The sequence below is a fragment of the Oncorhynchus keta genome, chromosome 24 (assembly GCF_023373465.1).
Source record: "Oncorhynchus keta strain PuntledgeMale-10-30-2019 chromosome 24, Oket_V2, whole genome shotgun sequence".
NCBI classification, from domain to species: domain Eukaryota; kingdom Metazoa; phylum Chordata; class Actinopteri; order Salmoniformes; family Salmonidae; genus Oncorhynchus; species Oncorhynchus keta.
In genome coordinates, this window is record NC_068444.1 from 46321509 (window position 1) to 46346091 (window position 24583).

At 44.3% G+C, this 24583-nt stretch overlaps 2 protein-coding genes across 15 annotated transcripts in view; both read left to right on the forward strand.

The window, feature by feature from the left end:
- The window catches only part of LOC118357616 (DCN1-like protein 3), an 8315-nt gene extending 1816 nt beyond the window's left edge, over positions 1 to 6499 (forward strand). For all 7 annotated transcript variants that reach the window (XM_035734914.2, XM_035734915.2, XM_035734918.2 and 4 more), the window contains 2 exons: positions 388 to 967; positions 2999 to 6499. In XM_035734914.2, the coding sequence (XP_035590807.1) occupies positions 498 to 967; positions 2999 to 3545 (1017 nt within the window). In that variant the 5' untranslated portion in view covers positions 388 to 497 and the 3' untranslated portion in view covers positions 3546 to 6499. The remainder of the gene's footprint in view (positions 1 to 387; positions 968 to 2998) is intronic.
- A 437-nt stretch (positions 6500 to 6936) lies between these two features.
- Positions 6937 to 24583, forward strand: part of LOC118357619 (katanin-interacting protein-like) — a 46691-nt gene continuing 29044 nt past the window's right edge. For 4 of the 8 annotated variants that reach the window (XR_004820341.2, XR_004820342.2, XM_035734921.2 and 1 more), the window contains exons 1-7: positions 6937 to 7552; positions 19665 to 19753; positions 20680 to 20791; positions 20995 to 21096; positions 21257 to 21412; positions 21917 to 22181; positions 22495 to 22635. Coding sequence is in view for 6 of the 8 variants with exons in the window: in XM_035734921.2 (XP_035590814.1) it covers positions 7481 to 7552; positions 19665 to 19753; positions 20680 to 20791; positions 20995 to 21096; positions 21257 to 21412; positions 21917 to 22181; positions 22495 to 22635 (937 nt within the window). In the remaining 2 variants the exon portion in view is untranslated. Of the gene's footprint in view, positions 7553 to 18121; positions 18180 to 18728; positions 18771 to 19664; positions 19754 to 20144; positions 20321 to 20679; positions 20792 to 20994; positions 21097 to 21256; positions 21413 to 21916; positions 22182 to 22494; positions 22636 to 24583 lie in introns of those variants that run through there. The other 4 variants (XM_035734925.2, XM_052478392.1, XM_035734924.2 and 1 more) reach the window with 4 other exon arrangements.

A 24583-nucleotide genomic window follows, 5' to 3' on the forward strand; every position in this document is an offset into this window, starting at 1 on the left:
CATCTTGTTGTTAAGTATTTTAGTCTGTTTCTATGATAATCCATGCTATATAAGGCTCCTCTCTATAAGTGTTAAAACAGCCCTCCAGTTTGATTTGGACCCCCCTCCTCCTCCTCTCCATGGTACAGTACCAGCTTCTATGGTACCAGGGCCAGGCTTCAAAAGCTGCCAGGCCCTCCACCCTTCTTCGTTGGTGGTGATGTAGCCTACTGTATGATCTTCATATGTTTTTCTAGCTTGCATTTAGTGGTCGTTTTCTCTAGGAATTATCACCTCAGTGTTGTGGCTTTTGACCCTTTGTGACTAGCAGCTTTGTTGATCCAGTGATTCATTGTCACTGTTATTGTTGACTCTGTGTGACTGTGTTGGACTCCTCCTCTGTCTCAGGGCTCAAGGGCATGTTGAGACGTCTCACCAGGCCAGAGCAGAGGCGTCTAGGTGGGGCAGGCAGGGCCTGAAGGAGGGGTGGACAGACCGTGAGAACCAAAGCGAGCGACATGGGCCAGTGTGTCACCAAGTGTAAGAACCCATCGTCCTCGCTCGGGAGCAAGAGTGGCGACAAGGAGCCTGGGTCCAAGTCCCACCACAAGAAATGCGGGGGCACGGGAGGCAGTGGGGGAGGAGGACACAAGGAGGAGCCCAGCTCCCTGAGCAGCAAGGCCTCCAGTGAGCTCATGTTCAATGGCACCAAGAATGCCTTGGAGGTCACCGTGGAGACCACGATGATCCCCACATCGGCCATGATGGGGGACCTGAGGAATGAGGAGCACTCGGTGACAGATAGGGAGGGGCCGTCCTTGCTGCGCATCGAGGAGCTTTTCTGCTGCTACAAGGACCCGCAAGAGGAGTCTATCTTGGAGGAGGGCATGGAGAGGTTCTGCAACGACCTGTACGTGGACCCCGCCGAGTTCCGTGTGCTGGTCCTCGCTTGGAAGTTTCAGGCTGCCACCATGTGCAAGTTTACAAGGTGAGAGATGGGTTGTGAATGGGAAGGGGTAGGCATAAGACTAAGAAAACGCTACATCAATGTGTTGTTGCTGATATTCAGAGAATATCTTCTGAGAAGATTCCTCGAGTCAAGTATTGGTCCAAAAGAGACCATATTAGCTCATAATGTCTTATGCTAAACTCTGATCAAATTCAAAAATGTCTACAGCTGCCATGCACTGTCTGTTTTAGGCTAGTTTCCTGTTACTGTGCAGTGTTTCAATTAACATTGTTCTGGCTGGCCACCCCACTCGTTTCTGTAGCTCACACTTTATAGTTATAGGGCACAAATAGAATCAGTCTCTGGAGATGACACTGTACTCTGTAATAAGTGGCTGAGATGAGTATGGAGTGGACAGTGTGTCTTTCTGAGGGTCTATTCCTCAGATGATTTTGTCTCATCAATTGTCATGTAATGTCTGAAAATTGGACCTATTACGATCATTTTACATGAAACAAAATGTTCCCATCTGAGCTACCTAGCTACCTAAACTTTGAAAGTTTTACTGTTGCTTTGCTGTTCAGACCAGGTCTGATTTAATGTCTGCAGTATAAAATGGGGTGGGGGGGAAAAAAGGCATATCAGAGGACATATCTGGCCAGGGTGTCATGTGCTGAAGCGACAGAAGCACAATATGGCAGGGTGACAGGATGTGGTGAAGTTTATCTCAGGGGCATCTTGCCCTTTCTCTCCCTGTGCTGTAAAGTGTCTGGGCCTGCTACACGTTATCATACTGACAAAGAGTTGAGAGACCAAGACGGCACGGTTATTTCCTTGCTTACTTTTCCTGACTTGTTTATGTTGAGGCCTAGATGATGTGATTTTATCAGTTTGATGGTAAGAGTTTCTCAACTGAGCTTATTGGCTTGAAATTGCCCCAGGTTGTCACGGACAGGTTTTTCTCCATAAGGCTTATTTAAGGCTTATTGCCTGGTTCAAAGGTTGACATTATGTTGCAGCAAGGTTAAAGTTTTGTGTTTTTATATTAGTTTTATTTCTATTAAATTTAGTTTGTTAGTATTCAGACCTGATTTGCTAGTTTTATTTCACAAAAATATTTATATTTAGTTTTTTTTATATTATTTAGTTGCAGTTATAGTTTTAGTGTTTGATAGAAATCAGGTGTGGAGGCTCGGAACCATTTGTCAGAGTTGTTTGTTATTGTGTTTTTTGGAACGTTACCACATAGTGCCATGGCTTCATGGAACTCTATTCCACATCAGGTAACTGATGCAAGCAGTGGGAAATTAGGATAAACGGATAAAAAATACTCCTTATAGAACAGCGAGGACTGTGAAGAGACCGACACACACACATACACCTGATAAGACACACACTCTACACACACGTACACATGGATTTTGTATTCTAGATATGTGGTAGTAGGGTAGTGGCCTGAGGGTATATAACTGCCTTTATGTTGCTAGACCCCAGGAAAGGCAGCAGCTAATTGGGATCTTTTAATAAATACAAATACCACAGAGAAGGCAGTAATATTAAAGGTGATCGGTTAGGTTGAAATTATAAAGTAAATCTCAATGTGACTTGGATTCAAAAGGAATAGCGCCAAGACTGGTGCAAAAACATATGGTGGAAGCAAACTCTCCCCATGCTTACACCAATCCAATGCTTTTTAACTTTGGTAGTACATGTAAGAAGAATCAAGTTAGCTACATTTTTTCCCCACCCTGTTAGCAAGTGATAGTGACGCACTAAGTAGACCTATTTGAAACAACACCATCTTCTGGCAGCATTTACCAGCCAGATTCTGTAGCTTGAATCTCTTGAAAACCCTGTTAGATTTTTTTGCCAAAGTTTACAATAAAACCAAACAAAAAGTTTACAATAAAACTGAACAATTCATGATGATTTGATTTAGTTTAAATCAAATATAGTTTCAGTGTTGTTAATTATTTGTCTAAATAGTTTTTTCATGATTCATTTTCTTTTTTATAATAACCTTGTGTTGTGGTCTATAACACAGCCCTGTTTTCCTCCACCTGTCTATAGGAAGGAGTTTGTAGACGGATGCAGGGCAATCAAGGCAGACAGTCTCGAGGGCATCTGCTCCCGGTTCCCCTTCATGCTGCTGGAGGCGCAGGGCGAGGAGAACTTCAAGGAGCTGTACCGCTTCACCTTCCAGTTCGGCCTGGACGCCGATGAAGGCCAGCGCTCGCTGCAGCGTGACATTGCCATTGCGCTGTGGCGCTTGGTCTTCACACAGGACACGCCAGCCATCCTCGAGCACTGGCTGGAGTTCCTGGGCGAGAACCCGTCAGGTGTGCGGGGCATCTCGCGGGACACCTGGAACATGTTCCTCAACTTCACGCAGGCCATCGGGCCGGACCTGAGCAACTACAGCGAGGACGAGGCCTGGCCAAGCCTCTTTGACACCTTTGTAGAGTGGGAGATGGAGCGCAGGAGAAAAGAAGAGCAGTTAAAGAGGGCAGAGGAGGAGGACAGGGGATGCACTGAGACAGATGAGAGCTCTCCCTCCAGTACAGACAGACTTGAAACAGAGGGTGGACGGGGCTCACAGACCTGGGGGGGGCAATGACTATAGAATTCTGGGAAGGGAGGTTGGGGTGGGCGGAGTCTGACCTAAGTGAACTGTACATCTGTGAATCATTGGATGACAAATTGGTATTACTGTTATTCCTCTCTCTCCTTTTCTGTTGTGGTGGGCTGGGATTCGCTTCCACCCTGCTTTATTTCTGGTTAATGAAAGGGCTAAAATAACTATTGTTTAAGCACTTCTATTTAAGTTATTTGTTTTATTTTTCTTTAATATGTGTTTTAGGTAATTTGGACTTGTGGTCCATTTGAATCTTTCCCCACCCTTCCTAAACTCACAAAACAATCTCAGTATATAAGGTTGCTTTAAAAGCCAGGTGCCAGAAAGCCATACCCCAAGTCTCATATTTTTACAGCTTACATTGACCTGGAAACACTGGTGATTTGACCTCTCACCCAAAGATGCAGGCCTATTAAATTCTCATATTACATTAAGGGAAATCTAGTTGTCTGCAAATAACACCTTATTACCAGAACCTGAGCTTTACCTTTTGGGGTCAGTGAAATCAACTTGATTTTAAATAATGTTTTTATTTTGGAACAATATTTGAGTGTGGATGAATTGGCTTGTGTTTTGAAATGTGGACTATTTAAAGGGTTATTCTTGGCCTATCTATTGCCTGTAGTTGTGATGGCCAACCATGATTTGTTCAAAGATGTGGTCGTACTCAAGCGTGCATAATGTCCTAAGACGGAGTAATGTCCTAAAGAAACATTTATTTGACAGTGACAATACCAATTTCTTCCTAGAATTTTTATTTTATTTATCTAAATTAAAGTGTTTAGTGCATTCGGAATGTATTCAGACCCCATCACTTTTTCCACATTTTGTTACATTTTGCCTTATTCTAAAATGAATTAAGTTAATTTATTTCCTCATAATGACAAAGCGAAAAACGTTGTCGAAATTTTAGCAATTTGATTACAAATAAACAAATGCCTTATTTACATAAGTATTCAGACCCTTTGCTATGAGACTCGAAATTGAGCTCAGGTGCATCCTGTTCCATTGATCATCTTTGAGATGTTTCTACAACTTGATTGGAGTCCACCTGTGGAAAATTCAATTGCTTGGACATGATTTGGAAAGGCACACACCTGCCTATGTAACTTCCCACAGTTGACAGTGCATGTCAGAGCAAAAACCAAGCCATGAGGTCGAAGGAATTTTCCATAGAGCCCCGAGACAGGTTTGTGTCAAGATCTGTGTCACAGATCTGGGGAAGGGTACCAAACAATGTATCCTGCATTGAAGGTCCCCAAGAACACAGTGACCTCCTCCATTCTTAAATGGAAGAAGTTTGGAACCACCAAGTCTCTTCCTACTGCTGGCCGCTCGGCCAAACTGAGCAATCGGGAAAAGGGCCTTGATCAGGGAAGTGACAAGAACCCGATGGTCACTCTGACAGAGCTCCAGAGTTCCTCTGTGGAGATGGTTGTCCTTCTGGAAGGTTCTTCCATCTCTGCAGCACTCCACCAATCAGGCCTTTATGGGAGAGTGGCCAGACAGAAGCCACTCCTTGGTAAAAGGCACATGACAGCCCGCTTGCAGTTTGCCAAAAGGTACTTAAAGGAGTCTGACCATGACATACAAGATTCTCTGAATGCCAAGAGTCAGGTCTGGAGGAAACCTGGCACCATCGAAGGGACTGCCAGGTTAGGATCAAGGGAAATATGAACAGAGCAAAGTACAGAGGGATCCTTGATGAAAACCTGCTCCAGAGCGCTCGGAACCTCAGATTGGGTTGAAGGTTCACCTTCCAACAGGACAATGACCATAAGCACACAACTACGACAACACAGGAGTTGCGCTGGGACAAGGCTCTGAATGTCCTTGAGTGGCCCAGCCAGAGCTGGACTTGAAACCGATCGAACATCTCTGGAGAGACCTGAAAATAGCTGTGTGCGGCAACACTCCCCATCCAACTTGACAGAGCATGAGAGGATCTGCAGTGAAGGTGCTCTAACAAAGTACAGAGTAAAGGGTCTGAATACGTATGTACATTTTATACTTAAGTTTTATTTTTATGAATTAGGAAACATTTCTGGTTTTTCCTTGTCATTTTGGGGTATTGTGTGTAGATTGAGGGGGGGACAATTGAATTAAATTTAGAATAAGGCTGTAATGTAACAAAATGTGGAATAAGTGAAGATCTGAACTTTCTGAATGCACTGTACCAATAAGTCCTTTCAAATGTCAAGTTGATTTCTTCGAAAACGATCCCACTCTTTTTATGCTCTCTTCTGCTCTTTGAGTGCTCTAGACTGCAAAAGTGTCTTAGCTTATTCTAACAACCAGGGCTTGGTTCCATGTTGGTCCCTAGCCCCTTTTAGTGTTCACAGATCCCAAATGACTGGACGCATCTAAGCGATATGGTTTTGGCCTGTGGACTTATGCCTATAGCTTTCACATCTAGTTCTTTCAGGTCTGTGAACACCCTGGGGTAGGTAGGTGTTATGGGTTGGCCCTGGTCTTGTGCAAACAGAATGTGGCTCTACATTCAGGACTGGGGCGTTACACAAAGCTTTTGTCTCGTTTACCTTTCCAAGTTCTCAACAATCTTATACCATTGGACAGCTATTCACTCTAGTTTTGTGAACATGTCAAGAATGTGTGTTGGCTGCTAGTGACCGTTGTGTTAAGTGCACAAAACACAATAGTCCTCCTAGTCGCCATGCTTGTAATGCTCTCATTCATTTATGTCTGCAGCACTCGGTTCTAAACCATTCACAACTGTTGAATGAACTTGGACATAGCCCAGGCCTTTTGGTGACAGTGGATCGTTAACCAGGTGTATTGGCTCATTGAGTATCTGTAACTAGGTCAGGTGGTGCCCTTCTTGTGAGGTTTACATTTACAATGGTTTCATTTCAGATCCCTTTGCCCTTTTTATATAAAATGCATTGATTTATAATAAATAAAAGTGTTCAACTTTTGACAGTCGTCCACAAAATGCATTTGGGGAGTTTAATTATGTTTTTGTGGTGTCATTTTCCCACTCTGATTCAGGGTTGCAGTATGGCTTTTGAGGACATTTGGACACAACTGGGCATCTAATCATACAAACCTTCTGTTTTCTATGTCCCAGGATGCTCCCTGCCCAGGTTCTTACTTTTCAAGCTAAATATTAGCTGTTTAAATTAGACATGTCATTTTATTGAGAAATGTATAAAAAAATGTTTTAGCTCTGATATGGCCAGAATAGAATTTATTATAGTTAGTAAGGGTAGGCAAAGTATACTTCCCCGCTGTTGTAGGGCTGGGCTGTTTAGACTGGCAGTGTACACACAACATGGTGCTCTTCCTCATGGGTGTGTCCAACACAAAGGGGCTTTCGCTATTGGTGGATGTTTCTCCTGGTAACTAGCATCAACTGTTACCAACACACAGGACACATGAGAATCGGACTTAATCTGGATATCGATTAACTGCGCTATAATACCCGTGAATAGAGATGATATGGATTGTGAGTAAACATAAAACGAAAATGTATCTTTCGTCTAAAAACAGCAAGTTAATGGAAAATGGTGAGAAGCCTAGCCATTCGTTAGTGTAGCTGGCTAGTTTAGCCACACAGCTACAGCGTCCAGTGGTTCTCGTGCAGCCAGCAACGTCAGTTAGCTAACGCCGATTTGCTAGAAATCCAACAGAAATACAACTGAATATCTATACTGATTCATTCACCGAGTGCGCTAACTTCAACGTCTTGAGTGCATTGTTGAAACTTAACTATGCGGAATGTACAAGACTGATATTGTAACAATGACGGAAATGCGTTATGCGGGTAAAAGAGAATCCAGCTGCGGCAACGCTCACATCCAGCAGCGCCAACATCTGCAGACGGACGATCCTCATAAAAAAGTTTCTCGGTCCATTTCTATTTTTCTTGCTTCAGAGCTGATTTCGAACATCATGGAATGACATCATCCTCTCATATGGAACTGGGGCTATGTGAAAAACAGTGTCTGAGATATACAATGGGTAAAGAGGTAAGCTAAATAATATTCTTTCTCATTCAAATAATTGGAGAACACTGAGTAGCTGAGGTCATGTGAATGGACGTCCACTACAAAAAGGGATGGTTTTGCGTCTCCCTGCCATGAAGCCTGATATACGTGCCAACTCCTCACGCTCAAGTGGAGGACGCTGTTGCATCTCTGCCATGGTGTTTTGTAAAGGAGGTGCACAATCCTGACAATTAAAAGGACCAATAAAACAATTTTAGTCTTGTAAATGTCTTGTCTGTGACTCTTATCCACATAATAAAAAAAAAAAATGTATATAACCTTTTAAGCAAGTCAGTTAAGAACAAATTCTTATTTACATTGACGGCCTGGCAAAAGGCATCCTGCAGGGACTATTGGACAAAACACACAATGAAAAGTGAGACAACACTTCACAAAGAGAGACCTAAGACAACAACATAGCAAGGCAGCAACGCATGACAACACAACATGGTGCAAACATTATTGGGCACAGACAACAGCACAAAGGGCAAGAAGGTAGAGACAACAATACATCTCCTAAAGCAGCCACAACAGTCAGTAAAAGTGTCCATGATTGATTCTTTGAATGAAGAGATTGAGATAAAACTGTCCAGTTTGCGTGTTTGTTGCAGCTTGTTCCAGTCGCGAGCTGCAGCGAACTGCAAGGACGAGAGACCAATGGATGTGTGTGCTTTGGGGACCTTTAACAGAATGTGACTGGCAGAACAGGTGTTGTATGTGGAGGATGAGGGCTGCAGTAGATATCTCAGATAGGGGAGAGTGAGGCCAAAGAGGGTTTTATAAATAAGCATTAACCAGTGGGTCTTGCAACCGGGAATATGGAGTTGACCAGTTTACAGAGGAGTATAGATTGCAGTGATGTGTCCTATAAGGAGCATTGGTGGCAAATCTGTTGGCCGAATGGTAAAGAACATCTAGCCGCTCGAGAGCACCATTACCTGCCGATCTATAAATGATGTCTCCGTAATCTAGCATGGGTAGGATGGTCATCTGAATCAGGGTTAGTTTGGCAGCTGGGGTGAAAAGAGGAGCGATTACGATAGAGGAAACCAAGTCTAGATTTAACTTTAGCCTGCAGCTTTGACATGTGCTGGGAGAAGGACAGTGTATCTGTAACCGTTGTGAAATGGCTAGCTAGTTAGCGGTCGTGCGTGCTAATAGCGTTTCAATTGCTGACGCTCTGAGACCTTGAAGTAGTTGTTTCCCTGGCGCGATGGGTAATGATGCTTCGTGGGTGTCAGTTGTTGTGTGCAGAGGGTCCCTGGTTCGAGCCCTGGTAGGGGTGAGGAGAGGGACAGAAGCTATACTGCTACATTGGTGCCGTGACCCGGATCACTGGTTGCTGTGGAAAAGGAGGGTGAGTGTTTGTTTTTTTTCTGGTTGAAATGTTATTGATTATTATGACTAAAAAAAACAAGAGGATTGATTATAAACATCGTTTGACATGTTTCTATGAACCTTACTGATACTTTTCAGATTTTTTGTCTGTCTGTCTGTTGTGACTCCCTGTTGTGCCTGTGGATTACTGAACAAAACGGAGGTTTTTGGATTTAAAGAGGGACTTTATCGAACAAAACACATTTATTGAGTAAATGGGAGTCTTGTGAGTGCAACCATATGAAGATCATCAAAGGTAAGTGATTCATTTTATCGCTATTTCTGACTTGTGTAACTCCTCTACTTGGCTGGTTACGGTTTGTAATGATTTGTCTGCTGGGCGCTGTTCTCAGATAATCTCATGGTATGCTTTTGCCGTAAAGCCTTTTTGAAATCTGACACCGTGGTTGGATGAACAAGAAGTTAATCTTTAAACCGATGTATAATACTTGTATGTTTTTCTGAATTTTTATAATGAGTATTTCTGTTTTTGAATTTGGCGCTCTGCAATTTCACTGGATGTTGCCCAGGTGGGACGGTAGCGTCCCACACCCCGTAGAGAGGTTAACACAAAATCCGGGGTGGGGCCAGCTGAGTATAAGTCTGTATATAGTCTGTCATCTGCATATAAATGAATGAGAGAGCTTCCTACTGCCTGAGCCATGTTGTTGATGTAAATTGAGAAGAGCGTGTGGCCTAAGATCGAGCCTTGGGGTACTCCCTTGGTGACAGGCAGTGGCTGAGACAGCAGATGTTCTGACTTTATACACTGCAGTCTTTGAGAGAGGTAGTCAGCAAACCATGCCAAAGACCCCTCAAAGACACCAGTTCTCCTTAGCCGACCCACAAGAATGGAATGGTCTACCGTATCAAAAGCTTTGGCCAAGTCAATAAAAATAGCAGCACAACATTGCTTAGAATCAAGAGCAATGGTGACATCATTAAGGACCTTTAAGGTTGCAGTGACACATCCATAACCTGAGCGGAAACCAGATTGCACACCAGAGCGAATACTATAGGCATCAAGAAAGCCAGTCAGTTTATTATTGACAAGTTATTCCAACACTTTTGATAAACAGAGCAAAATAGAAATAGGCCTGTAACAGTTAGGATCAGCTTTCCCCCTTTTAAATAAAGGACGAACCATGGCTGGCTTTTAAGCAGTGGGAACCTCCCCAGAAAGGAGAGACAGGTTAAAAAGGTCGGAGGTAGGCTTGGCGATGATGGGAGCAGCACCTTTAAAAAGGAAAGGGTCTAAACCATCTGACACAGATGGGTTTTTTTGGGGTCAAGTTTCAGGAGCTCCTTTAGCATCTCAGGCAGAGAGAAACTTTGTAGCAGGCAGGGGAAAAAGAGGGATCTGGGATAGTCGCATTAGAAGGGGTGGGAGATGAGGAAATGTTGGAGGCATGGCTGAGTCAAATAGGAATCCTGACTTAATGAAGTGGTGATTAAAGAGCATAGCCATATGCTTCTTGTGGTTATTACTGACATCATCAACATGAACCTCTCTGCGCACGGAACCCGGTAGCGGGCAGAAATTCCACAACATACAGTGATCGCTACATAAATAGTCATATTAAACATTCATGAAAATATAAGTGTCTCACATGTAACAAAGCCTAGAATCTTGCTAATCCAACTGCGTTGTCAAATTTAAAAAAGGATTTACTGCGAAAGAATACGATGCAATTATCTGAGGATAGAGCCCCATAAAAAACTATTTCAACCAGCACAGGCTAACAAAATCACAAACTGCATTAAAATAAATTGTTTACCTTTGAAGATCTTCGTCTGTTTGCAATCCCAATGCTCATTGTTACACAATGAATTATCTTTTGTTTGATAAAATCTGTTTTTATAGCCTAACACGAAACATTTTGTGAACCGCTTGTGTCGTGAATTCTGTCTCATTCCATTTTCGACGACACATTCCAGGTAAATAACCCACACAGAACGTGACGTTTCCAGTCATGTTTGGTTTCATTGCAATCAACTGGTTTGTAACACAACCAAACCTGATGGGCCATTTCGCGGGACGTATTGACTGAAAGAAACCGATTTGAAGACAAGTAATGACATCACTGAGCACCAATGATATGACCACTGTTTCGTTGATTGACTGTGTTTTAACCCAATGACCACGGATCGTCTTGAAATCTAGCTGGGTAGATAGCCAATGAGCTGAGGTAAACGGCAATATGCAATGGTTATGTGTTGGAAGAACAACCCATGTAGTAAACTCCTGCGTAAAGAGAGTCATTCGCTATTGAAGTTTTATACCGGAAGGAGCTACGCATATTACGCACTGCATTGTTTGGTAAACGTGCAGATTCAGCTGTTTATATCAGGGAAAGCTAAATTGAAGTCTTGATATACAGGTGTACACACAATTTTAGAAGAAATTGATCGGAAAAGTGAGACAGATTGTTGGAGGACGATTCATTTAGCGATTCCCAAGTGGAGGAATATTTTTTTAACGGAGAGGAAATGTTTTGGACTGGTAAATTCTTCTCATGCTAATGCCCTTGTTTGAAATTAATAATCTAAAATTATTTATTTTTTATTTTTAGAAGCAATATATAAAAATGTAATGGAAATGAAATGTGAGATGCGTGTGTCTGCCGCCCCACCCCAACCCACATGAAGTAGCCTATTTGAGGCTGTTGAGGGGAGGGCAGGCCCACAACAATGGCCAAAGTAAAATGGAGAAAGTAGATACAGCTGGTCTGTCATAATATAATAGAGACAGTAGATCTAGCAGGTCTATAATAATATATTCAACCTTATGTTCCCTGTGCTCTATATATATATTTATATATATATATATATCTGTTTATTATACCTGTTGATACTCACTTTACAGCAGAAAGAGACTGCTATGGCACCTGGCATCAAAAGCACAATAGAGCTTTGGCAAAGTGGGTGGAGTTATATCCTTCCTGTTTGTCCCTGTCCGGGGGTCTCATCGGATGGGGCCACAGTGTCTCCTGACCCCTCCTGTCTCAGCCTCCAGTATTTATGCTGCAGTAGTTTGTGTCGGGTGGGCTAGGGTCAGTTTGTTATATCTGGAGTACCTTTTCTGTCTTATCCGGTGTCCTGTGTGAATTTAAGTATGCTCTCTCTAATTCTCTCTAATTCTCTCGGAGGACCTAAGACCTAGGACCATGCGTCAGGACTACCTGGCAGGATGACTCCTTGCTGTCCCCAGTCCACCTGGCCTTGCTGCTGTTCCAGTTTAAACTGTTCTGCCTGTGGCTATGGAACCCTAAACTGTTCATATTTACTCTAGAGGTGCTGTCCTGTTGCATCCTCTACAGCCACTGTGATTATTATTATTTGACCCTGCTGGTCATCTATAAACATTTTAACATCTTGGCCATGTTCTGTAATAATCTCCACCCCGGCACAGCCAGAAGAGGACTGGCCACCTCTCATAGCCTGGTTCCTCTCTAGGTTTCTTCCTAGGTTCTGGCCTTTCTAGGGAATTTTTCCTAGCCACCGTGCTTTTACACCTGCATTGCTTACTGTTTGGGATTTTAGGCTGGGTTTCTGTACAGCACTTTGAGATATCAGCTGATGTAAGAAGGGCTTTATAAGTAAATTTGATATGATAAATACACCTCTGCTGCTTCATCGCCCCAGCGATCACTGCCTCATTGCCTGCGTACGTACTGTGTCCGCGGTCAAACGACCACCCCTCATCACTGTCAAATGCTCCCTAAAACACTTAAGCGAGCAGGCCTTTCTAACCGATCTGTCCCGGGTATCCTGGAAGGATATTGACCTCATCGAGTCAGTAGAGGATGCCTAGTTTCTCTTCAAAAGTGCCTTCCTCTCCATCTTAAGTAAGCATGCCCCATTCAAAAAATGTAGAACTAAGAACAGATATGAACAGATATAGCCCTTGGTTCACTACAGACTTGACTGCGGCGTTCTGCATTAGCATCGAATAGCCCCGGCGATATGCAAAGTCAGGAAGCAATATACTCAGTCAGTTAGGAAAGCTAAGGCTAGCTTTTTCAAACAGAAATTTGCTTCCTGTAGCACTAATTCCAAAACATTTTGGGACACTGCAAAGTCCATGGAGAATTAGAGCACCTCGTCCCAGCTGCCCACTGCACTGAGGATAGGAAACACTGTCACCACTGATAAACCTACTTTAATCGATAATTTCAAGAAGCATTTTTCCACGGCTGGCCATACTTTCCACCTGGCTACCCCTACCCTGGCCAACATCTCAGCACCCCCTGCCTCAACTGGTCACCATAGCAACACCCACCCGTAGCATGCGCTCCAGCAGTATATTGCACTGGTGATCCCCAAAGCCAACACTTCCTTTGGCTGCCTTTCCTTCCAGTTATCTGCTGCTATTGACTGGAACGAATTGCAAAAATCTCTGAAGCTGGAGTCTTATATCTCCCTCTCTAACTTTAAGCATCAGCTGTCAGAGCTGCTTACCAATCACTGTATCTGTACACAGCCAATCTGTAAATAGCACACCCGACTACCTCATCCCCATATTATTACTTACCCTCTTGCTCTTTTGCACCCCAGTATCTCTACTTGCACATCATCATCTGCACATCTATCACTCCAATATTAATGCTACATTTGAACTATTTTCGCCTCTATGGCGAAACCGTGGATTGATGGCAGCATTCGCGTGAAACTGAAAGCGCGAACCACTGCTTTTAATCAGGGCAAGGTGTCTGGTAACATGACCGAATACAAACAGTGCAGCTATTCCCTCCGCAAGGCTATCAAACAAGCTAAGCGTCAGTACAGAGACAAAGTAGAATCTCAATTCAACGGCTCAGACACAAGAGGCATGTGGCAGGGTCTACAGTCAATCACGGACAACAGGAAGAAATCCAGCCCAGTCACGGACCAGGATGTCTTGCTCCCAGGCAGACTAAATAACTTTTTTTGCCCGCTTTGAGGACAATACAGTGCCACTGACACGGCCTGCAACAAAAACATGCGGTCTCTCCTTCACTGCAGCCGAGGTGATTAAGACATTTAAACGTGTTAACCCTCGCAAGGCTGCAGGCCCAGACGGCATCCCCAGCCGCGCCCTCAGAGCATGCGCAGACCAGCTGGCCGGTGTGTTTACGGACATATTCAATCAATCCCTATACCAGTCTGCTGTTCCCACATGCTTCAAGAGGGCCACCATTGTTCCTGTTCCCAAGAAAGCTAAGGTAACTGAGCTAAACGACTACCGCCCCGTAGCACTCACTTCCGTCATCATGAAGTGCTTTGAGAACCTAGTCAAGGACCATATCACCTCCACCCTACCTGACACCCTAGACCCACTCCAATTTGCTTACCGCCCAAATAGGTCCACAGACGATGCAATCTCAACCACACTGCACACTGCCCTAACCCATCTGGACAAGAGGAATACCTATGTGAGAATGCTGTTCATCGACTACAGCTCAGCATTCAACACCATAGTACCCTCCAAGCTCGTCATCAAGCTCGAGACCCTGGGTCTCGACCCCGCCCTGTGCAACTGGGTACTGGACTTTCTGACGGGCCGCCCCCAGGTGGTGAGTGTTGGTAACATCTCCTCCCCTCTGATCCTCAACACTGGGGCCCCACAAGGGTGCGTTCTGAGCCCTCTCCTGTACTCCCTGTTCACCCACGACTGCGTGGCCACGCACGCCTCCAACTCAATCATGAAGTTTGCGGACGACACAACAGTGGTAGGCTTGATTACCAACAACGACGAGACGGCCTACAGGGAGGAGGTGAGGGCCCTCGGAGTGTGGTGTCAGGAAAATAACCTCACACTCAACGTCAACAAAACTAAGGAGATGATTGTGGACTTCATGAAGCAGCAGAGGGAACACCCCCCTATCCACATCGATGGAACAGTAGTGGAGAGGGTAGCAAGTATTAAGTTCCTCGGCATACACATCACAGACAAACTGAATTGGTCCACTCACACAGACAGCATCGTGAAGAAGGCGCAGCAGCGCCTCTTCAACCTCAGGAGGCTGAAGAAATTTGGCTTGTCACCAAAAGCACTCACAAACTTCTACAGATGCACAATCGAGAGCATCCTGGCGGGCTGTATCACCGCCTGGTACGGCAACTGCTCCGCCCTCAACCGTAAGGCTCTCCAGAGGGTAGTGAGGTCTGCACAACGCATCACCGGGGCAAACTACCTGCCCTCCAGGACACCTACACCACCCGATGTTACAGGAAGGCCATAAAGATCATCAAGGACAACAACCACCCGAGCCACTGCCTGTTCACCCCGCTATCATCCAGAAGGCGAGGTCAGTACAGGTGCATCAAAGCTGGGACCGAGAGACTGAAAAACAGCTTCTATCTCAAGGCCATCAGACTGTTAAACAGCCACCACTAACATTGAGTGGCCGCTGCCAACACACTGACACTGACTCAACTCCAGCCACTTTAATAATGGGAATTGATGGGAATGATGTAAATATATCACTAGCCACTTTAAACAATACTACCTTATATAATGTTACATACCCTACATTATTCATCTCATATGCATACGTATATACTGTATTCTATATCATCGACTGCATCCTTATGTAATACATGTATCACTAGCCACTTTAACTATGCCACTTTGTTTACATACTCATCTTATATGTATATACTGTACTCGATACCATCTACTGTATCTTGCCTATGCTGCTCTGTATTCTTTATCCCCTTACACTGTGTATAAGACAGTAGTTTAGGAATTGTTAGTTAGATTACTTGTTGGTTATTACTGCATTGTCGGAACTAGAAGCACAAGCATTTCGCTACACTCGCATTAACATCTGCTAACCATGTGTATGTGACAAATAAAATTTGATTTGATTTTGATTTATTAATTGCCTACCTCCCTACTCGTCTACATTTGCACACACTGTACATAGATTTTTCTATTTTTCTTTTATGTTATTGACTGTACGTTTGTCTATGTGTAACTCTTTGCTTTATCTTGGCCAGGTCGCAGTTGTAAATGAGAACTTGTTCTCAACAGGCCTACCTGGTTAAATAGAGGTGAAATAAATAAGTAATGAGGCAAATAGCAAAATGGAAAATCATAAAAAAAATTTTTTTTTTTTTAAATATATATATAACGACTTGGGGCTAGCCATTGTAAGTTCAGAGTCACTCGCCCCAACAGTGCGGGTATGCTAGAGGCGATCGAAATCTCGGGAAAGGGGGGATGTGGGGGGTACCTGTACCAGACAGGGGGAGACAGGCCAGGGCAGATGGTGAACAGATCGCCAGGTGTAATCCAAGCAGCAGTGCAGCAGGCAACGGGAGTAGGTGTCACACCCACTTGGGAGAAACATTTATTTCTGGAGACAGATTTCTTGTAGAAAATGCCAGTGGTTCGTCTTTGAACAGCTGGATGGGGTTTCAAAGACTCCTGCCACTTGTTGGACCCAAAGGCCTCGACACCTCTCACTTCACACCTCGGTGCTAATTGAAGTTGTATCTGGCCTGTCCATGCAAGCCTGGCAGCCTTTAACTCAGCATTCAGTCCAATAAAGTAAAATAAACAAATAAAGAAACGGCAAAAATTAGAAACGTCTCTTTTTCAGAACCCTGTCTTTCAAAGATAATTCGTAAAAATCCAAATAACTTCACAGATCTTCATTGTAAAGGGTTTAAACACTGTTTCCCATGCTTGTTCAATGAACCATAAACAATTAATGAACATGCACCTGTGGAATGGTCATTAAGACACTAACATTTTTACAGACGGTAGGCAATTAAGATCACAGTTATGAAAACTTCAAAAACACCAAAAGAAAGATTCCCAGGGTCCCTGCTCATCTGCGTGAATGTGCCTTAGGCATGCTGCAAGGAGGCATGAGCACTGCAGATGTTGCCAGGGCAATAAATTGCAATGTCCGTACTGTGAGACAACTAAGACAGCGCTACAGGGAGACAGGACAGACAGCTGATCATCCTCGCAGTGGCAGACCACGTGTAACAACACCACCTGCACAGGATCGGTACATCTGAACACAAAAAGTGCTCTCTCACCAGGGGTGATGGTCGGATTTGCATTTATCGTCGAAGGAATGAGCGTTACACCGAGGCCTGTACTCTGGAGCGGGATCGAGGTGGAGGGTCCGTCATGGTTTGGGGCGGTGTGTCACAGCATCATCGGACTGAGCTTGTTGTCATTGCAGGCAATCTAAACTCTGTGCATTACAGGGAAGACAGACCTCCTCCCTCATGTGGTACCCTTCCTGACATGACCCTCCAGCATGACAATGCTACCAGCCATACTGCTTGTTCTGTGTGTGATTTCCTGCAAGACAGGAATGTCAGTGTTCTGCCATGGCAAGTGAAGAGCCCGGATCTTAATCCCACTGAGCACGTCTGGGACCTGTTGGATCGGAGGGTGAGGGCTAGGGCCATTCCCCCCCAGAAATTTCTGGGATCTTGCAGGTGCCTTGGTGGAAGAGTGGGGTAACATCTCACAGCAAGAACTGGCAAATCTGGTGCAGTCCATGAGGAGGAGATGCACTGCAGTACTTAATGCAGCTGCTGGCCACACCAGATATTCACTGTTAGTTTTGACCCCCCTTTCTTCAGGGACACATTATTCCATTTCTGCTCGTCACATGTCTGTGGAATCTTGTTCAGTTTATGTCTCAGTTGTTGAATCTTGTTATGTTCACACAAATATTTACACACGTTAAGTTTGCTGAAAATAAACGCAGTTGACAGTGAGAGGACGTTTCTTTTTTTGCGTAGTTTATATAATTGTACTCGTCACGCCCTGACTTTGGAGATCCTTTTTATTTTTTATGTCTCTATTTTGGTTTGGTCAGGGCGTGAGTTGGGGTGGACATTTCTATGTGTTGTTTTTCTATGATTTTCTATCTCTATGTTTTGGCCAGGTATGGTTCTCAATCAGGGACAGCTGTCTATCGTTGTCTCTGATTGGGAACCATACTTAGGTGCCTTTTTTCCCCACCTGTCTTGGTGGGAAGTTGACTTTCTTTATGGCACTTAGCCTTAAGCGTCACGGTTTTGTAGTGTGTATTGTTTTGTTCGGCGTCTTTTTCTTAATTAAAGAACATGTACGCTTCCCACGCTGAACCTTGGTCCGCTCCTTTCATCAACCTTGACCGTACTTTGTTTTTATTTTTCCTTTTTCTTCTAGGCTTTCAAAATCTCATGAGACCAAACACTACTCACTCAGTTCCAGGTTGGATGGTGTCCTCAGGTCTCTGCTGTTCGTTTGCTAGAGCACCCTCCGTATAGCTTGGGAAAAGGAAACCGTAGTAGCAGTAATCCCTCCAGTTAATTCTGGCCAATATTAGGTTGTATGTTTGGAGTTTTGATCTGGAGCAAAGGCCATGCTGTGGAGGGTAGCATCCCGCATATGTCCCTGCCAAATTGATTGGATGATTGGATTACGGATGTACATTGTGAAAATAAACAGCCTATGGATTTAATGTTTGGTGCATACAAGTATGCCTACCCATTATTTTAATTTCAATGATGTCTGATGCTAACACTCCATTCAAAATTGTTGAAGTGCATACAAGTTTATTTCTGCAATATTTAGTTTTTTTATTGCATCTGGAATTACATAAGGTGTGTGAATTACACTATTTTCAATAGATTGCCTACATGGCCATTGGCCAAAGTCAGTATTGCACCTCCTATAACATAATATTATAGTGCATCTATGCTGCTGTTCTCCTGTCTTCTCCCTCTTTCATTGTTTTTCTCCTCTTTTCTTCCTCCACCATTCCTCCTGCTCCTCCAGTGCTCCTGCATATTTTGAAGCCAAGTTGGCTGCTAGACTTATGTAAGAGAGCTAGTGATTTCATTCTCTTTTCACAACCTGCATGCGCCTGTGAATTTTCTAGCTAGGCTATATTGAATGTTTTGCTATTGTCAGTACTCAAACCAGAATAATCCTCATAGCCTATCCATGATCTTAATTTCAAAGATGTCTGATGCTAACACCCCAAAAATCTTTGAAGTTATGTTATCATTTGACACTTTTTGTTTTTCTCGTCACATTTTAACTTCAGTAGACTGAGACTATAAAGTTCACTCAATATTTCGTACCAGAACATCCTTTCTGTCTTTCAATGTTATGTCTATGCCAAGGTTATTGCTGCATGTTAGCATTTCTTGTGTATTGCATGAGCCTTAGCATAAACCAATTAAATATAGGGCCTATCTGTTCGTATTGAATGGCATGCTGATGATAAGAAGTATTAATTAAGTAGTCAAGTTGTCAAGGTTTGTACATTTCATCTCAGCCTTGGATTGTTTTTACTCCCATTTGATGCAAGACAATTGCATGGTGTAGGACACTGCACAAGTCTAGGCTATGAAGTAGTCCATCTAGTCTATGAAAATAAGCAGGATGGGGCAACTTCTTGTCGCCCAGGTTCTCAAGTTCAGAACTGCTGCCAGTCAAAACCCATACAGCGCTGTGAAGCGCAGAGCCAGAGCTCTGATGTCATGCATAGCATGTTACTGTACAGCCACTGTGTTCCAATGTAGGTGTTCTATCAGTGCCAAATCTGCCATTTTTGACCCGTATACATACGGGTACGAGTGTAAAGAGCTATTGGGATCACTGAAGCATGACCTAGTGTATTGTGATACTGTACGTGTTCCTGAAATGGCTGACGCGTGACTTTTCTCTCTGACACGGCTTCCTGTTGTTGTTTACCTATCTATGAAGGAGAGCCAGAGGTGCCAAGGAGGGAAGCTTGGCTCGGCTGCCGAAGAAGCACTGAATGAATATTTAATCGCCCTTCAGCACAAAAACAGGTGAAGTGTAGGGCAAATGCCTTATTCGGAGAAGCAGTTCCAGGTACACTTAGAGGACACAGTAACTGACTGTCAGTAGTCTAATACTTAAATTTATAGATAAGGTAGACTTTGATTAGGTCCTTGTGCTGAGAGATTGAGTGACACAAATGATGTATGAGTGACACAGACACGCAAACTGTGAGGGCAATTTGCTTTCTAGGGATTAGGCTCCGCTCGTTTGACCTGCTTGCATATATAATATTATGCTCTCTCACATGCATACAAAAAAACATGAAAACAGACTTAAAACATGTTTTTTTAATCTAATTTTCAAAGATTCATAAACCACTTATTATGAAAATGTGTTTTATTTCATAGTGATGATAACCCTTTGACCTTTAACCCATAGGATCTTAAAGAGACTGAAAACTAAAGAGCCAACGGAGATTGAGCTAGATTGTCTGGAGCAGGGCTTCTCCATCTATCTGAATGGGGGTAATGCTAACGCTAGCAAGCAGACCAAGAGACCCAACCAGAAGTCTGTCACCTCGCCACCGCCCGCTCTGAGAGCTACACACACAGCTGGTACACAGCATGCATGACTGAGCATAGACGACAAACCATCTTTGCTACAATACTAAATCCTTGTTAGGCTATTGTAGATTATGTCCCTGTTTATAAATACTTTATGACTTCGTAATCTTCGTAGCGTCCTTGTGGCATATTACCAGCAGAACACCACCTCACCCCTCAGTTAGCATGATATAATCCTATGCCCTCGGCCGTTGAATAAATGATAGTGACAGTTATAACCGGTGCCCATTTTTCCCCCTCTGTGTGCTATGGTACCATCTGTGCTATGTAACCTCTGCTCTTCATTTGATGGCGGACTTGACTGCTCATGTGCAGTGACTTTGCGCTCTCTGCCTCTGACTCATCACCAGATGCCTCCAGAAGGGGTTCGCAGCTAGCAGAGGAGGAAATCCACAATCTGGAGGTGAACAGCAGGAAGAGGAGTCTGCCCTGGGAAAAGTGCAGAGGAGAGAATGGGTTCAGGTACAGCCATTCTAGTCTACATCATAGAAATATAATCTAGTCATTCTATTTCAAATGGTCTTTACACAGCCAAACACTAATGTATAGTTGGTTGGATAGATCTAGCGAACAAATCAATGATCATAGACCTTTCCGCACAAATGGAATAGAATGTACTGTTTGTGTTGTGAATAATATTGTGTTTTCTATTTTCATCTTTGCAGAACTCGTTCAATATTCGAACAGAACAAGGACCCTGTTTGCGGATATCTCCAGAGAGTCGGTACTCTGAAGACTTTGAGCCCTACGACAGCATAGAGATGGAGGTAAAGTAGGAGGAAAACAATGCGTGTGTGGGCGTTTACTGTTCTTTCTGCCACATTTCCATGGTGTGTGCCAGTATCTGTATGTGTCAAATGCAGCTGTCAGTCTGGGTTTGCATGATTGCATCTCACTCTGCTCTGTATTCACCCCGTTCCTCTCCAGCGGTCGAGTCCACGCTCTCCTCATAGTCCCCACTCGCGGCGAGAATCCTGTAAGGTGTCACGTTCGTTTGGCTCCAGGGCTGATGGCCGAGGAGGTAGCCAGGTGGAGCCTGAACATCAAAGCGAACGTGTCCTACTCAACATTAACGAGGTCAAGGTGAGAGATCAGCTGCTTTTTTTCTCTCCTTTTCTCTCCCTCCTCTGCTTCCTCTTCTCTCTCTCTCCCTCTTTTTCCTCTTTTCTCTCCCTAAGATCCAAGACACTGATCCGGGAAACCAAAGTGCAAGAAATACAGCAATCTTCACCATTTACACATCACCAGATTATATGTAGCCGTAAATCATAGATTTCTATTCGGAGTGCGCTGATTTTAGTGTTATTTTTCAACATTTTTCATTTCCTTTTATGTCAAGAGCGATATAAGTCATGGCACGTAAAATGTAGAACTGCCCTGTTTCTTCAACTTGCGTCATAGCTCAGTGTTAACCTTGTTTGTGGTTAGTGTTACATACAATGTAGTGACGTGAGGGTGAGAGCTGAGTAGTGTTCATTTGGTCACAAAACGGGATGAAAACATTTTGAAACAGAGGAGGAAATGCATGTACTTTTCATTATCATTTCAACTCAATTGAACATACCCCTGGTGTTTTTTGGCGCTCAGGTGCTTCGACGGAGCCTGGAGGTGAGCATGCGGCGGAGCAGCGGCAGCCGGGGGTCGGCGGGAGAGGAGTCAGACGAGGAGTGGGTGGAGGAGCAGATTGAGAGGGAGGAGAGCACGGAGAGCCTGGAAGAGCTAGGTCTGCCTCTTTCCTCCTCCTCCAACAAAACATCTACTAACACAAACCATCCGCGAGCCACTGGGCCCAAAGGCTGCCTTCACGACCCTGCAGACCTTATAGTGCTGGACTTTGGGCCCTCTCCTAAAGGTACTCCAACAATATGGATTACGATATCCTGTATTAATGTTATTCAGCCAGGAGTGCATCTTAACCATCAACTATAGTGGCTACCTTTCCTTGTCCCCCCCTTTGTTTGCACTGATCTGAAATGAAAGGATTGGTGAAAGTAATATGGTGGCTGCCTACTGAGGAGTTACCCACCAGATCTTTTATATCATTGCAGCTGAAAGGAAGGAGACAAGTAGAGGACAGCACTTTAGAGATTTTATTGAGCCTGGCATTTGCTTCAGGTTGTCTCTATTCTTTGACCTTTCTTTACCTTTTGTCCATTATGTTGCAGGCCGTAAGATCGAGCGTTCGCTGTCGGCCAAGAGGAAAGACAACCTGGAGACCTACATACCCACCAAGCCTCTGCTGGTGAAGAGCAAAACTCTGGACAGGCCCTCTTCAGAAGAGTGCAGGGATGGCAGAGATCCTCAACGTATGTTCTGCCCTGTATTCATGTCATTCATCAAATCAAATCAAATCAAATTTATTTATATAGCCCTTCGTACATCAGCTGATATCTCAAAGTGCTGTACAGAAACCCAGCCTAAAACCCCAAACAGCAAACAATGCAGGTGTAAAAGCACGGTGGCTAGGAAAACTCCCTAGAAAGGCCAAAACCTAGGAAGAAACCTAGAGAGGAACCGGGCTGTGGGGTGGAGTCCTCTTCTGGCTGTGCCGGGTAGAGATTATAACAGAACATGACCAAGATGTTCAAATGTTCATAAATGACCAGCATGGTCGAATAATAATAAGGCAGAACAGTTGAAACTGAGCAGCAGCACAGTCAGGTGGACTGGGGACAGCAAGGAGCCTTCATGTCAGGTAGTCCTGGGGCACGGTTAGGGCTCAGGTCAGTTGAAACTGGAGCAGGAGCATGGCCAGGTGGACTGGGGACAGCAAGGAGTCCTCATGTCAGGTAGTCCTGGGACATGGTCCTAGGGCTCAGGTCCTCCGAGAGAGAGAAAGAGAGAAGGAGAGAATTAGAGAACGCACACTTAGATTCACACAGGACACCGAATAGGACAGGAGAAGTACTCCAGATATAACAAACTGACCCTAGCCCCCGACACATAAACTACTGCAGCATAAATACTGGAGGCTGAGACAGGAGGGGTGACACTGTGGCCCCATCCGAGGACACCCCGGACAGGGCCAAACAGGAAGGATATAACCCCACCCACTTTGCCAAAGCACATCCCCCACACCACTAGAGGGATATCTTCAACCACCAACTTACCATCCTGAGACAAGGCCGAGTATAGCCCACAAAGATCTCCGCCACTACAACCCAAGGGGGGCACCCAGACAGGCCGACCACAACAGTGAATCAACCCACCCAGGTGACGCACCCCCCAGGGACGGCACGAGAGAGCCCCAGCAAGCCAGTGACTCAGCCCCCGTAACAGGGTTAGAGGCAGAGAATCCCAGTGAAAGAGGGGAACCGGCCAGGCAGAGACAGCAAGGGCGGTTCGTTGCTCCAGAGCCTTTCCGTTCACCTTCCCACTCCTGGGCCAGACTACACTCAATCATATGACCCACTGAAGAGATGAGTCTTCAGTAAAGACTTAAAGGTTGAGACCGAGTTTGCGTCTCTGACATGGGTAGGCAGACCGTTCCATAAAAATGGAGCTCTATAGGAGAAAGCCCTGCCTCCAGCTGTTTGCTTAGAAATTCTAGGGACAATTAGGAGGCCTGCGTCTTGTGACCGTAGCGTACGTGTAGGTATGTACGGCAGGACCAAATCAGAGAGGTAGGTAGGAGCAAGCCCATGTAATGCTTTGTAGGTTAGCAGTAAAATGAAATCAGCCCTTGCTTTGACAGGAAGCCAGTGTAGAGAGGCTAGCACTGGAGTAATATGATCAAATTTTTTGGTTCTAGTCAGGATTCTAGCAGTATTTAGCACTAACTGAAGTTTATTTAGTGCTTTATCCGGGTAGCCGGAAAATAGAGCATTGCAGTAGTCTAACCTAGAAGTGACAAAAGCATGGATTAATTTTTCTGCATCATTTTTGGACAGAAAGTTTCTGATTTTTGCAATGTTACGTAGATGGAAAAAGCTGTCCTCGAAATGGTCTTGATATGTTCTTCAAAAGAGAGATCAGGGTCCAGAGTAACGCCGAGGTCCTTCACAGTTTTATTTGAGACGACTGTACAACCATTAAGATTAATTGTCAGATTCAACAGAAGATCTCTTTGTTTCTTGGGACCTAGAACAAGCATCTCTGTTTTGTCCGAGTTTAATAGTAGAAAGTTTGCAGCCATCCACTTCCTTAGTCTGAAACACATGCTTCTAGCGAGGGCAATTTTGGGGCTTCACCATGTTTCATTGAAATGTACAGCTGTGTGTCATCCGCATAGCAGTGAAAGTTTACATTATGTTT